We start from the raw sequence: 13,654 nt of genomic DNA on the forward strand, positions 1-13,654 counted from the left end.
TATAGAGCCAAAGTCGTCCAAAAATCCCAACGCCGCACGTGACTTTCCGAGCTACTCTCGTTCCGAGAAGTAACACGCCTTCTCTCGCGAGAAAGAGGACCCAAAAGCGTTATAAACCCATCTATACTAAATATAACCGGCCCAGAACGAAAGGTCTGCGCGTGCATGTGCGTGTGCGTAGGGGGGAGGGGGGAGTGGCGTTTTGTGAGTGTGTGCTCGCGTAGGCGACTCCTCAACCGGTCCCTATTCTCTCTCTCGTTCCCTCGCGTTTTGTTTACGAGTCCCTTCGCGAAATTTCGTGCCGCTAAGTATTTTTCGGGCATTATTTTTAGAAAGCGTAAAAGAAAAAAAAACAGTCGTGGCAAACAAGCAACAGACTTTTAGGTCAAGAATGATGAGATAGTCGCGCTGCTCCAGAAGCATTTGGCAGAAAAGAAAAAGAAAAAAGAAGGGCCGATCCATTAGTGTGCTGTACTAGTGAATTTCACAACAATATGAACCGCGACTAAGATCCAAGAAACGCGAGCGCGATAAAGGGCCTTGGAAACGCGCGATTGAGAAGCTGCTATGCTGAACCAGTTTCCATGCCGTGTGTGCTTTGTATCATCGCGGAACGAATGACCTTATCGCGCGCTCTCGCTCAGCTTTCCAAGACTTTTCATGCCGACGCGCGAGAGACGCGCCAAAGATCCACATGTGTGCGCTGTACTGACTTTATACTTGGCTATATAAAAGACCGATGTTACGTGATGTATGGTGACTTAAGGAGCTATCCCGGGCGTTTTAATTGAAAGATATGCAGAAAAGAATAATAAGCACGCCTCGTTAAAATCTATTCGTTGCTAAGTTCAAATAAAACGCATCGCTCTCTTTATTCCGAGGTTACTCTAAAATTCAGAATACGGCAATAAAAACGCGACTAAAATATGCAATACGAGTACATTACCCGCGGTATCACAGATTAACACATTATTTACAAAGTCGCATAAATGACGAATAAAGGGCATTGTATACGCCTGCGTAAATCTGCATAAATGAGCGATAGTTCCGGAAATTTTAATTTTGTGACTGTGTGGAACTTTAATGAAAATAATGCTCTGTGGAAAACATCATCGAAAGAGAATGCGGACGGCCTAATATTGATTACAGTTGTGACTGTATTTTTTCATTATATTGGTTCTATCTGCTCAGAAACGATACTGTCTGTCAGAATAAACAAGATTACTATTGAAAATGATTCACGTGTAAATGTATCTTTATGATATTTACATTGATCAATATGAAGATTGTATTTTTTTATCTACTTATATTGAGTTTCTCAAGCCAGGTATTTTTTTCGTTTAGAATAGACATTTCTACCGGGAGAAATACTCGCATCTGCGTACACGGAAAAAACAATTAACTGCATTAACTATCAACAACAAATCATATACATCTGTGTAAACACTGTATGTCAGTGCACTGAACTTGCATTCAGTTGCATTTTAATTGCACACACTTTCGAAGTGTTGATCAAGCAATCAACGGCAAACCAAGCGTGTAGCAGGCAACTCGTTAGCCACACAGAGATGCAAGTATAGTAATTTATCACCTACACCACAATCAAAGAGAGAGACGAACGCAGTTCTAACAAAAGCATCAATGACTGGCACTTTGTTATATATGTTTGACGAGCACTCTCACTTTTTCTCGTAAAACAAACGTGCGTTGGCCAGTTCTTAGTCCAATTAAAATGTAATCAATCTCAATGAAGTTGTCTCTAATTTTCCATCAATAAAATGTCGAATAGATAATAAACATTTCTTTTTTCTCTTTCTGTGCACACGGACACAAGTCGTGTGCTCTCTGCTCATAAGTAAGGTTAGGTCTGCGGCACTTTCTCTCTCCCTCTCTCTTTCTCTCTCTCTCCTTTTCGAGGGGGTTTTATACCACTAACTCAGGAGAGAAAGAGAGAAAGCGAAGTACGTGTTGTACTATACGTACCAAAGCCCCGGCGAGTATCCTTGCTATCGATCGTTGTTAAAAAAAATGAAAGCAACACTGGCTTTGTTTACTCTTTTTGCAGCGGCGGCAGGACACTGTATGTAATGGAATGACACTTTTATCGAGCACACACACAATAGAATTTCACTTTTTGAAAGATCTCACACGCGGTGCCGCATCGTTGATCTTGCACACACGCACACACTCGCACACACAAATTCAGCAGCGTAACGGTTTTTTTTATTCTTCACGAAGCAACGCGGTGGCGGCAGTGGCGGCGTCGGTGGCGGCTTTGCTTTTTAATATAATACGCTGCGGTAATGGTGGAAGACGACTGGCGTCGGCGAGACACTAGCGCACACTGGCAGACACTGGCGCGGCGAAGCCGCTATAGTATCTCTCTCTCTTTCTCTCTCCTTCCACGCCGACCACGCCTGACGCAGCTGCAGACGCGCTGTTAGGGTGGGGGTGAACCCCCGATTCACACACACACACACACACACACACACACACACACACACACACACACACACACACACACACACACACACACACACACACACACACACACACACACACACACACAAAACATAAACACACTCCAATAAATAGCTGTGTGTGCATAAACGAACCACGCTGAACTTTGCGCACGCAGGGGAAAATTTTTGACACAAGGTGCGTGACATGGGCGAGGGTTGCTGGCTCGCTGCTTCGTTTCTCGCTCTCACTTTTCGGCTGTATACGTGATGTGTGCGTAATGTGTCGTCGGTGAAGCACTGGCCATTGTAATAATATTCTGGTGTTACTTTTCCGTAGGTGCTCTTGCAATTTACGTCTAAGGCACTCCCGTAATTGCTGGCGCTTTGTCGCTATCAATAATATCTCGATCGCAGATATAAGTCAGCGTTTGGTTGTTCGTCAACGACCAGATTCTAAACTCGTTAGTTGTAATTGAAAAGCGATTATTCAGAAACGAGTCATAAACATCGGTCGCCGGACGCATTAGCTACTTGACAATGTAATGTCGTCGATGCTCGTAACCATAAGTAGCCAGCAATATTTTAACGAGGCTGTCGTCGCGACAAGATCCGAGCCTGAAACGACGAAGGTGCTCCAAAATAAACTTCCATTCAATCAGAAACCTGTCGCCTGTATATTTAGTGATGCGATACAATATCGTTGACGCTGGCGCACGGTCTAGTCTTTTTTTATTTTGTATCGCTACGATTTTTGCTGTGTGCAATATATAAACGCATGTCTGGAAGTTATTTTTCTTGAATCAATGCTCACGAGTTAGAATTTCAAGTTTATTTTGGAGTTTTCAAAGATAAATTGCAATCTAACGCAATTTACGGAGATATCCCGGGAAAGTGTACCAGTTATAATTGGAGTATCGATGAGTTTTGGCAACTTTTGAGAAGTTTGCGTGACCGTCGACGCAGACAAAATAGTAGACGCTCCTTGATCTTTTTCCCCGGCATATTTTTCCTCCACAACGGTAGTACGTGAAACACACGTACGTACGTGCCGAGGAAGCCACATGGGCTCATTGCTGGCGCACGATTGATAACGAGAAAAGCAAAAACAAGCTCGTTCGGATTTTCGCGATGAAATAGATTGACCAGCCGAGCACGGAGCGCGCTCAGCGTATGCTTAAAAGTGTGCTTATAGAGGAGCGGGGAGCCATCTGCAGAGTTGCCTGCTGGGCCACCATATACATACATCTTTTTCAGCCATACTAGGGGCTGCTAGTGCCGCTGATTTATGCCACATTAACACTCAGACGCCAAAGCCATACCGCACTCCACGCGCAGTTAAGGAATGTTATACTGGCAGAGAATAACTAGTTGATAGCACTGTTATTTGTCCGATTGTTTCTAACGCATTGTCGTTTCGGTAATTTGAATATATCGCACGCTTTTTAGTACTTAGCCACTTCGAGTTTGGCAGTAAGTGCGCTTATTTTTTTTTTTTTTTTTTGAGAGCTACATTTCACATTTCGATTATTCACTGACTGGTTTCTACTAAGGCACTTAGATTCCTTTTAAGATCCTTGCATAATAAACGCTTGAGTTTCAGTGCGTTCCGAAAAGCGAAACTGCCTTTAACCGTACCGCGCAATTTTTTCCATCTTGGCCTGCGCTCGTGTCGCATGAATTTCATAGATCCTTTGACAAACGGTGCAGTGCACGGGAAGTCACTTTGAAAAGCAGAAAAAGAAAATTAATAGCTTAGATTCATGGACAAATCTCGGAAATGGATTTAGAATTTTCTGTAAAATCCCTTGTCCAGCGCAATATGTGTAACGAGAAGCAGAAACAGCGCTGTCATTTTTGGAAAGGCAGGTGCGCTATTGCCGCTAGACGCGTTCGCGGCAAAGCCGATAACAATGAAAAAAAAAGGACAATATAAAAAGAATTAGCGGAGCGATGATCAAGCAACGCGATGGTCGCACGCTACGAAAATTCCGCGTGACATAATTGCGCTCTCTTTCGATAATAATAGTTACGCAGGCGGATAACACAACACGCCTACGGACAGATAAGCCTCCAGTAATATTCTGCTGAATAAAAATATCGATTGCAGTGCGAATTTTATTTGCGAGAGTAGTGCGCTGCAAAAGGTGGGTTATTTGATAGGAAAAAGTCCAGAGCGCAGAGTAGGTAAATTTTCGACGAGAGACGTGTACTCGGACAAAGTTGGCCCATCTGTGAGTGCGAGCGAGAGCGTTCTGTACAGGAGATTCGATTTAAAAACTTTAAACAACTTGATCGACTGTAGCTCCCCCGCTTAACTATGTAAAAATACATGTCTTTTTCATCGAGGGTAGATCGAGATACGTGGACTGGATACACAATTTCGAAAATCAACTCCCACCACCCGAGAGTTATTGCGTATCCTCCTTCTTCCCGCGAGACTTTGCGAATTTATATGCGAGTAGTCCAGTAAATAGGATTTTCTTGAGCGCGAGCGTATGCGATAGCACTTGATTTATCGGAGCTACGCTGTACCATGGACATTCCAAGGATCAAAGTGAATTGCCTGACGCCGTTTCTATTTGAAGGATACCGTGTGGCTAATAGAATTTGTGAAACTAATTCTTATTTGATGAACGGCAAACTGATGGCCTGCGGTGAATTTATCTTTGCAAAAAGAAATACCTTTCAATGAATTTTCACTTGGCAATGGTGCGTATAAAACTTGTATCCGAAAAAGAAAATGAATAACTCGTTGTGTCTGATCAAAACCGAAACGTAGAATAAAAAATCATTCCAAGCGATCGAGGAACAAAAAAAAAAAATTCTGAAAAACTCCCGCGCGCGCGCTGAGTGCGCGTGCCGGACGATCGTAATCAAAGTATGTCCGAGTTTTCTTTTTCAGCGATAGCATCGCTAGAAGTGCATAATAAAGCGCGCGCGGCGCCGCGCACAAAAGCGAACGATAAGATTGGCCGGTACGGCGTCAATTAGCCGGCGATCAAGCCGCAAAAGTGGCTTTCATTGCGCGTTGCTTAAACAACGCGCAATTTGGAAAAACGTTGAAAATCGACTGACCCGGCGCGAAAAGCTCTCCGCGTGTACACCCGGAGCCAAGCAAATTTATGGCTCTATCGACACACAATACACCTTCGGTCGATACGATCTTTTGACGCCCGCGCTCTAGCGCAGCGTCTATATATGCGCGTCGTGCAGGTAAACCGAGCTGACACCTACACTCATTCGCTCCGTCATTCTTCTTCGTCGCTTTTGTTTGTTTTGTTTTATTTTTGTTTTTTTCGAGCGTACCTCGAGTACTCTTTTGCTCTCTGCCTACATGGATTATTTGGTTCTGTTGATACATCAGTTGCAATGTTTAGGATATTATCCTATTTGTTTTGACTTAACTGTTTATTTTTACTTACAAGTTTACTTACAAGTTGTCTAACATATTGATCCAATGAGTGAATGTTAGTACTATGTTATATCTACATTAAATCCAGAAGATTATTCCAGTGAGTATTCTGTGTTTATTTAAAAATGTGCATGTATTGAATAGATTAGGATTTATTTATGCATTCATTAGTTTATGTTTCTAGAGCCTGGTGTAGGTAATAGATGTCTTGAGAAATTTGCTAATGAGTTTATTTGGGTAGTTTTGGAGTCTGGTGTTATATTTTGAGTAAAACTTTTTAATTTCTTCTTTTATTACTAGAATCTGCAGATTATTTCGGATAATTTCATTTGGGATGAACCATGGTATCCGTATAATTTTACGTAGGTCTTTCTAAGATGAAATCTTTCTAAGATGAATATTGAAATCTTTCTAAGATTTCAATATTCGTATTTGAAGCATAATTACCATAAATCCAAACTAGTTTGAGTAAAGCTTTTGTTTAGCAGCAATTTGTTTTCAATTGATAGTTCCAATGTTTCACTGATAAACCACTACATTTTTATCCATTTCAGTCCCAATCGGTTGTGTTTTGTGAATACACGTTCCTTCCATGTGAACTTCTGATCAAGAAGTATACCTATAAATAGTTTACGTCGTTGTTTTGTGAAATGTATTTATCGTTCAATTTACTAGGGTGTACAGGTGTCTTTTCAAAGTATGAACGTCGTATGTATTAATTTGCTTTCACGTACTATAAATCTCCATAAATTGAACCATTTGGAAAATAATCGTTCATATAATTTTCTAATAATTCGAATGCTATTGTTGCCTCTTAGTGTGATATTAAAATAACTGTATTATCTGCATATGTAGGAAATATCTCTCGAGTACAAGCACAAGTCCTTTACGCAAAACATTGTCAAACGCCTGTGCAAGGAATATGCTGGTGCAAATATGTTTATCTTCACTGGATTTCCTAGCGGTAGATACTATTCTGTTTACTTATCCAAATCAGTGAGTAGTTGCACCTGAACTCGAATCAATGGTTTGGAATAAGTTTTCTATTTATTATTATTATTATTATATTGATGCTAGCAAGGATTAATTTTTCAAAAATTTTTGAAAGTACTGGTAAATTGCTCCAACACTTTGAATTTATAACAGTTTTTAGCTATTGCGTTGAGTATATTTCCTAACGGGTGAATATTTTCTACATTGTAAACAAAGATTAAAGAAGATTTATTTTTTAATATATTCATTTCATTGTTCACTGTATGCACTTCTTCATTGTGATTATTCTGAAGAAAGTCGTACTTGTTAGTGGATTGACTTATTGATATTTGGGCTTGCCGTTTCGTATTTTGTATTTGATTTTCTGGACAAGTTTGTTGTCTTTTACTACTTACAGTTCTTGGTGATGTTTTGTGCAGTAGCAGCCATTGTATCCCTTGTCTGAGTAGCCGTTTTGGCCATTATTTTTTTTTGTTATGATGTAGAACAATTAATTTAATTTAACTGTCATTTGATTGGTTAATACGTTAGTTTTTCGAGTAGTGCTCAATGTAAACACATCTTCTCTCTTTAAAGATCAAACGCAAACTCTTCGTTTAACTGAAAAATATTTTTTAGTTTTCAGTCAAGAAAAAACGTATCGTATATTTTCTCTTATCGTTTTTTTTCAATATTCGTAACTCCATCACTGATTTTGTTGAAACAGAATTCTGCGCTTTAATAACTGTTACAAAAAGACAAGTTTAATAAATAAGAAAAATAACTATCTATTTCATTGATACAATTAGCGATAAGTGTTCCTTGACAATGCTCCATAGCGGAAATGAGTGAAATAAAATCTACCCCAATAAACCTTAATCTAATGTCATTTGTATTGTTCCATTTTGCTAAAAAAATCGAGTGCACAATTTAAAGATAAAATGTAATGTATCGCAATTTCAATTGACATTACTCGCACGTACTCGATAAAATGTACCTTTGCAATTCAATTAATTTAATTGGAAAAAAGCATATCGCTATTGAGTAAATCGCGTAAAATTGGAACGAAAGAGCTTTCTGTCTGGTTTCAAATGTATTTGAATGAACTTCAATATACGTCCGATTCGGAGTAAATACGAAAAATATGGTGACAAAATGCATTTAAATGCATCATTGACAAAGAGACTGTCGAATTCGATTTTTCACATACAAAGAAACTTTTGGGTTATCGCAAAACAATTTTTCTTTGGATACAAATCGAACGCGTCATTTAACATTTCATGCAAATATTTTATTTTCATCGAACACAACAAAGTATAGACAAAAAGAGCTTTTCACGATACAGCTAAAAAACAATAAGAACCATATCCGCTAATTAGGCAAGAAATCGCCACATTAAAAGAGCGCAACAGCCTCGTAGAAAAGAGCCGTGCACCATTTTTCGCGAGTTACGGGATGTAACGTACAAGTTTTAGATTGGTAGACAAACACACGACCCGCATGTTATTTTTTTTTAACGAGTCGCAAAGTGCTTGTGTGACGCCGAGTAGTGGCAGAGCACTTGAGTGCGAGTGAAGAAAGTAGCGTCAAGGACGTTCGCGATTCGTCGTCGTCATCGTCGTCGCACAGCTCGACTTTCTGCGGCTATACTCTCGAGAACTCTACTCTTCTTCTCGTTTTTTCTTTCTTTTTTTTGCGTATATTATACGCGATCTCGTACGAGTATCCCGACATGCACGTGCACCCTATCCGACCTCCTCTTGGCGTAGTATATATATGCAGCAGCAGTCATAAGCCTTATTTGCATGCAAAACATAGTTTTTTCGGCAGAGAGCTTTACGATGTAAAACACGGATTTCTTTTTATAAGCCTACCAGATATTTTGTCATAATAAAAAAAATCTGCTATAAATGTTCTGAAAATAAGGTTCTATTAAGTATGTAAAACGAAATTTATCGGTTTAAATTTGAAGTTGAATTCCTACATCGTTCTGACTATTAGTATCATAATGCAAATTTTTTGAATGACTTTTTGGGTTTTTAAATATCGTACCCAAATGGCATTCGACCGTCCATGGAATTATCATTTCATATATTTTCAAAGTACATAATACTAAAACGGTAAGTTCGGGTGGTAGGTACGTGCGTTGAGAAAGCACGTCTATATACACACGCACAGCTAATGTATTCAGACAGGCTCTGCGATGAGAATATCGCCAGATAAAGATGCTCGTGCGAGATAGTTCGATAGCTTCGGGGCGCTGTGGCGCAATGCTGCAGGTAAAATTGCACCAGCTTGGGCTTTGAAAATCAAGTTGTAAGTTTATTCAAGTACACTGACAAGAAAAGTTTTGGTATACGGCTATACACGGAGAAAGAAATTGTTTTTTATCACAATCTCACATGAACGAAAGCCACGTTTACAGTGAAGAAACTTTTAAAGTGACATATGCATCGATATCTCACGCGGCATTTCGCAAGTGAATCAGAGCAGCGACGAGCTGCACGACCAATTTTAAAGCGTTGTTATCCATAAAAACAAAGATTCGTTGTCTTTACATAAATACGAGTGCCTTTTTCCTTGGATATCAACGCTTTATTTGTACGAATGATAGTGCGTATCCGTTTATCTTACAGGTAGAACTTATTAAATAATTTTATCGCCATCACAAATCCAATGCATTCCGTAGCACTAATCGGAATGAAAAAATCATACATTGCTTAACATTTGTTATCCGTATTACTGCTTGGTAAGTTCCCTCGATTAGCTCATCCTGATAAAACGTTCGAACGGCGCGACGTCACGCAGCGGATGCTTTTCCAACAAGCATTATCCCATATCTTTAAATTCGTTAGTCGGAGACCTCTTACCGACATTCAACACACACAAACAAGCCTTTCGCGCGCGTACGTTGCCCTGCGAAGACCGTTGGCTCTTCAGCCGTTTGCCGCGCGCGCATCACCGAACCTGGTCCCGTCGACGTCACACGCGAGCGTTGCGGTGGTGCGCCTCCGAGCCTTCAATTAAGCGAAGGCGAATGCGACATTGCATACGCGACGAGCGCATATAGATTGCACGCAGCAGCTCCTACGTTTATGTCGGGGACTAATACACGAACTGATGGCCAACTGGGCTATAATAGAGCAGCTAGCTTCACCTCCCCGTACAAAATGCTCAATAATACAGTTTTTAAATACTGAACACAGCAACGATCGATGCAATTTGAATAATTTCCCGCAATGTGCGCGGTATATGTGCGACGAGTACAGTTCACGTATCTTATTAACATAATCTCACTGTAAATCATAATTATATCTTATTAGCATAATCGATCACTGATTACTGTCACGTTCTTGAAGCTCCGTTAAGACCACTTTTTAAATCGTCACTCTGCGCTGATGCATTATTCCTTAGGCATACATGCTTTGATCGCGGCACGCCCGGCTTTAAATATGCCATCAAACGTTTATGCTATATAATCTGACTCTGTCGAGAAGAGCTTACTGTACCGTTCGAGACGATTTCGAACCGCAAGCACGACGACTTTATTCTTAAGGTCGTGTGATCAGTTTTAGGTAGAAATTATTGTCCAAAGACCGAATTTTATATGCAAGTAAAATGTTAGCTCTTTGCGAGTAATACCACGCACTAAGCATACAGAAGAGCAACAAGAGTCTCCCTACATCCGCACTCAAATTTGTTCAAGTCCTCTTTCTCCAAATGCACTCACGACGAGCAAGATAAAACGAACTGCATCGAGCACAAAAGTCACAACTGCAGAACCGAATGACGCGCGTTCTTCTCAAAAAAAAAGCTCCATACGCGGCTATAAATGGGGCAGCGAAGACTACGAAGACAAATGCGCGTGAGCGAGTCGAAAATCGACAAGGCAGGCGCGCGATAATGGTATCGTCGTCGATTGGCAAGTGGCCAAAGGATGGGCGCCCGACCCGTATACACAGACGCGCAACTCCTCGATGCCAATTAAGACCTAGGCTAACTTTACTTGCACGCACGCCTATCGTACTTCCCGATACGTGACGCACGTATTGACACGCGGATGCCACACATCGGTTACGGCTCTCTTGGCTAATTTGTCGTCTTCGTGTGTGCTCACAATAACTTTCAAATGGGTCATTCGATAACGGTCAATGAGTTCACTCTGTGCTCTACTTTTTTTCATGTCTGTGGACGTTCATGTTTTTTTAATTGGAGTCAGTCGCGTAAATTGAATATCTATTGGAGCTTTCGCTGTTATTTCACTACGCATAAGATTAATATATTTTTGCTGAATACCGAAGTCTGACCTGCAAAGAAAATGATTTCACAGCACTAATCTGATTTATGACACTCGTGGAGTAAAAAAAAGCTACGCATTCAGCTTCTTACCAAAGAGAACTTGTTAGCAGTGATCCTTTAGACACAAACCTCACGACGATCTTAGTATTTTGTAAACTTCAAGCTAAAGCAGAGAATAGACGGGTTTTCCAACTACCGCACGCAAAAAAAAATCATGACTCTCAAACAATGAAAGCTAAGGACGCTCTCTCTGCAAGCATTACAGTAAACTTCTTTCCTTTCAACGAGGCTCGCCGGTAATCGCGCAAACTCCCTCATTATCGTAAAAGCAAAACGAGCTAGCCGCTCTTCTTTTTTCTTTTTCTTTACGGCTCAGCTCCGCGCACACGAAAGATTCTACGCGACTACAACTACTTCTTTTTTTAATCCTCGGCGACGGCGACGACAGAAAAGGACCGAACGTAATGCATTCGCTAATTAAGAAAACGCACGTGCGTAAGGGAGATTTATTTGTCCGTTTGTATTGCTTAGCTTGGGAAGCCTTACAAGGTAAAGACTGATTGCAAGTGTCGCGGTCGAAGGAGTTTTTTTACTACAGCAGTCAGCTCTACAGAGAGAATGCTCGCGTTACGGCTCGGCGGTTCTAATAATTCTTGAAATGACACTTTTCGTCTAGAGAGATGAACGTTGCTAGGGTGGAACGTAAAGTTGCATTTTATGATGTTCGCGTGTACGTCGTAATGAATTACTCCCGCTGTGAACCCTCACAACTATGAAAAAACGAGTACGAGGACAACTCACTGTGTATAATTAATTGCGAAGAAAAATTTGACAATTAAAAAAATTTTTGGTTTTCCGTAAAACCTTGCCGAGAGGTGAAAACAATGCAACCCCGGCATTCGACCTCTTGAAGAACAAAAAACCCCCCCGAACAAATCTTTGATCCTTCCGATTCGTATCGAGAGAATGTACGTCGTTATATCGTGCCAATGGCGGGCGCAACAACGAAAAACTGGTCTTTGCTTCGGTTCGCTTACACAACTCTCATTGCGCAACTGGTGAATCACAAAGTGGCGGATAGCGAGCGTAATTAATGGCCCCTCGCGTAAATCGGACCGAGCATGTCGCGAGTATCTTATATACCTGGTGATGCTCGTCGCTATTATGATTCATCTTGGCATTGTAGACTGCGAGCACGGCCGGATTGAGTCGACCCCTCTGCTGCGCCGCGCTGGGCGTCGATAGTTTTATCGGCTCCGCGCTCATCCTCTCTTACTTTCGACAGATCGATCGATCCACAACGAGGCACACTTTATCGCCCCTGCGTTCACACTGCTGCGACCAAGTATCGAGAGAAGATATCCTCGAACGCGCGCTAGAATCGCAAAGATGACGTCGGCTCGATGGAATTCACGTGGCGCGCGATTTTCGCCTCTTTTTGTCTTTTTGCTTCTCGCGCGCGCGCGGACACATGTGCGCGCGGGATATATCTCGTATGCAAGACGCGCGACCTCGAATATTCGAAGGTCCCCCCACCGCACTGCCAATGCGATCTCGCGTGAGGTCGCGCGAGAGCGAATGTTTAGCGAGACGGGATACGTGCTGCTTAATTGCCTATGTGTGCCGAGCGTGACAATCGCGTTAGAGTCTGTCATTTTTCTATCTTTCTTTTTCTTTTCTTTCGTTGCCGCTCCGTCAATTCTAATTGTATTAACACATCGGCGAGAATATATTGATTGGGAAAGAGCGACGATTCGATGCAATTGACTCTTCCCGCGTCACAGATGCTTCTATTGTTATCGGTTACGCACGCGCCTGCGACGTTATTTATAAAACTTCCGGTAAGCACGATAAGATTATACATAAAGCGTGATCTCCCGGAATGCCGCGGTATTCCGAATGTTTGTTTCGACTTTAGAAAAGAAAGGAAAAAAGCTCCGAATACCGCGAATGCCAGCAAAAAGAACTTTGCTTACTAATTGATTTAACAGCAACCGACCCGTCAGTATTTTTTCCGAGCATAGCGATTCATTATCAGCCGATGCTATGACTTATACGCTGAATTGTATTCATCATCGTCACGGCGAGGTATTTCCGCGACGCAGCCTGTCCATATCTTTCGCTCGAAATCACGGAAAATCCTATTAATTTTTTTTAACTAAACCTGATTTTCCGGCGAAAATATCTTCTCTCGATAAAAGCACTATTTTCAATGAAAAAAAAAATGTGGAACTCACTGCAGAAAATCTCACGCGCGAATGTCATTAAATATATCACAATACACATGCATAGGCGCACGCACGCGCGCACACACACATACACACACACACACGCGCGCGCGTGCGCGCAGACAGAAGACACCGTTGGAAAAGGAGCACTCGTAAACTGTATTGGGATCTGCCCGGACTAAAAAAAAGTCGCTTACTCGACTCGCGGCTGTGTCTCAGACGGCTCAGTTGCGTACAGTCCGCGCGTCGCGTGAAAACTGAAGTTGTAAAAAGCGCTTATA

At 41.5% G+C, this 13,654-nt stretch overlaps 1 protein-coding gene across 5 annotated transcripts in view; it reads right to left on the reverse strand.

Annotated features, from left to right (window-relative positions):
• LOC131663645 (septin-7) overlaps positions 1–13,654 on the reverse strand; it is a 36,648-nt gene that overhangs the window by 22,768 nt on the left and 226 nt on the right. The window contains exons 1-2 of one of the 5 annotated variants that reach the window (XM_058934152.1): positions 13,571–13,644; positions 12,289–12,520 (exon numbers count right to left, since the gene is read on the reverse strand). The exons of 1 other annotated variant lie outside the window; for it this stretch is intronic. In XM_058934152.1, the coding sequence (XP_058790135.1) occupies positions 12,289–12,411 (123 nt within the window). In that variant the 5' untranslated portion in view covers positions 12,412–12,520; positions 13,571–13,644. Of the gene's footprint in view, positions 1–1,983; positions 2,350–12,288; positions 13,544–13,570; positions 13,645–13,654 lie in introns of those variants that run through there. 3 more of the 5 variants (XM_058934151.1, XM_058934150.1, XM_058934148.1) reach the window with 3 other exon arrangements.

The sequence above is a fragment of the Phymastichus coffea genome, unplaced genomic scaffold (assembly GCF_024137745.1).
Source record: "Phymastichus coffea isolate CEN01 unplaced genomic scaffold, Cenicafe_Pcof_1.1 PCOF00036, whole genome shotgun sequence".
Lineage (NCBI taxonomy): Eukaryota > Metazoa > Arthropoda > Insecta > Hymenoptera > Eulophidae > Phymastichus > Phymastichus coffea.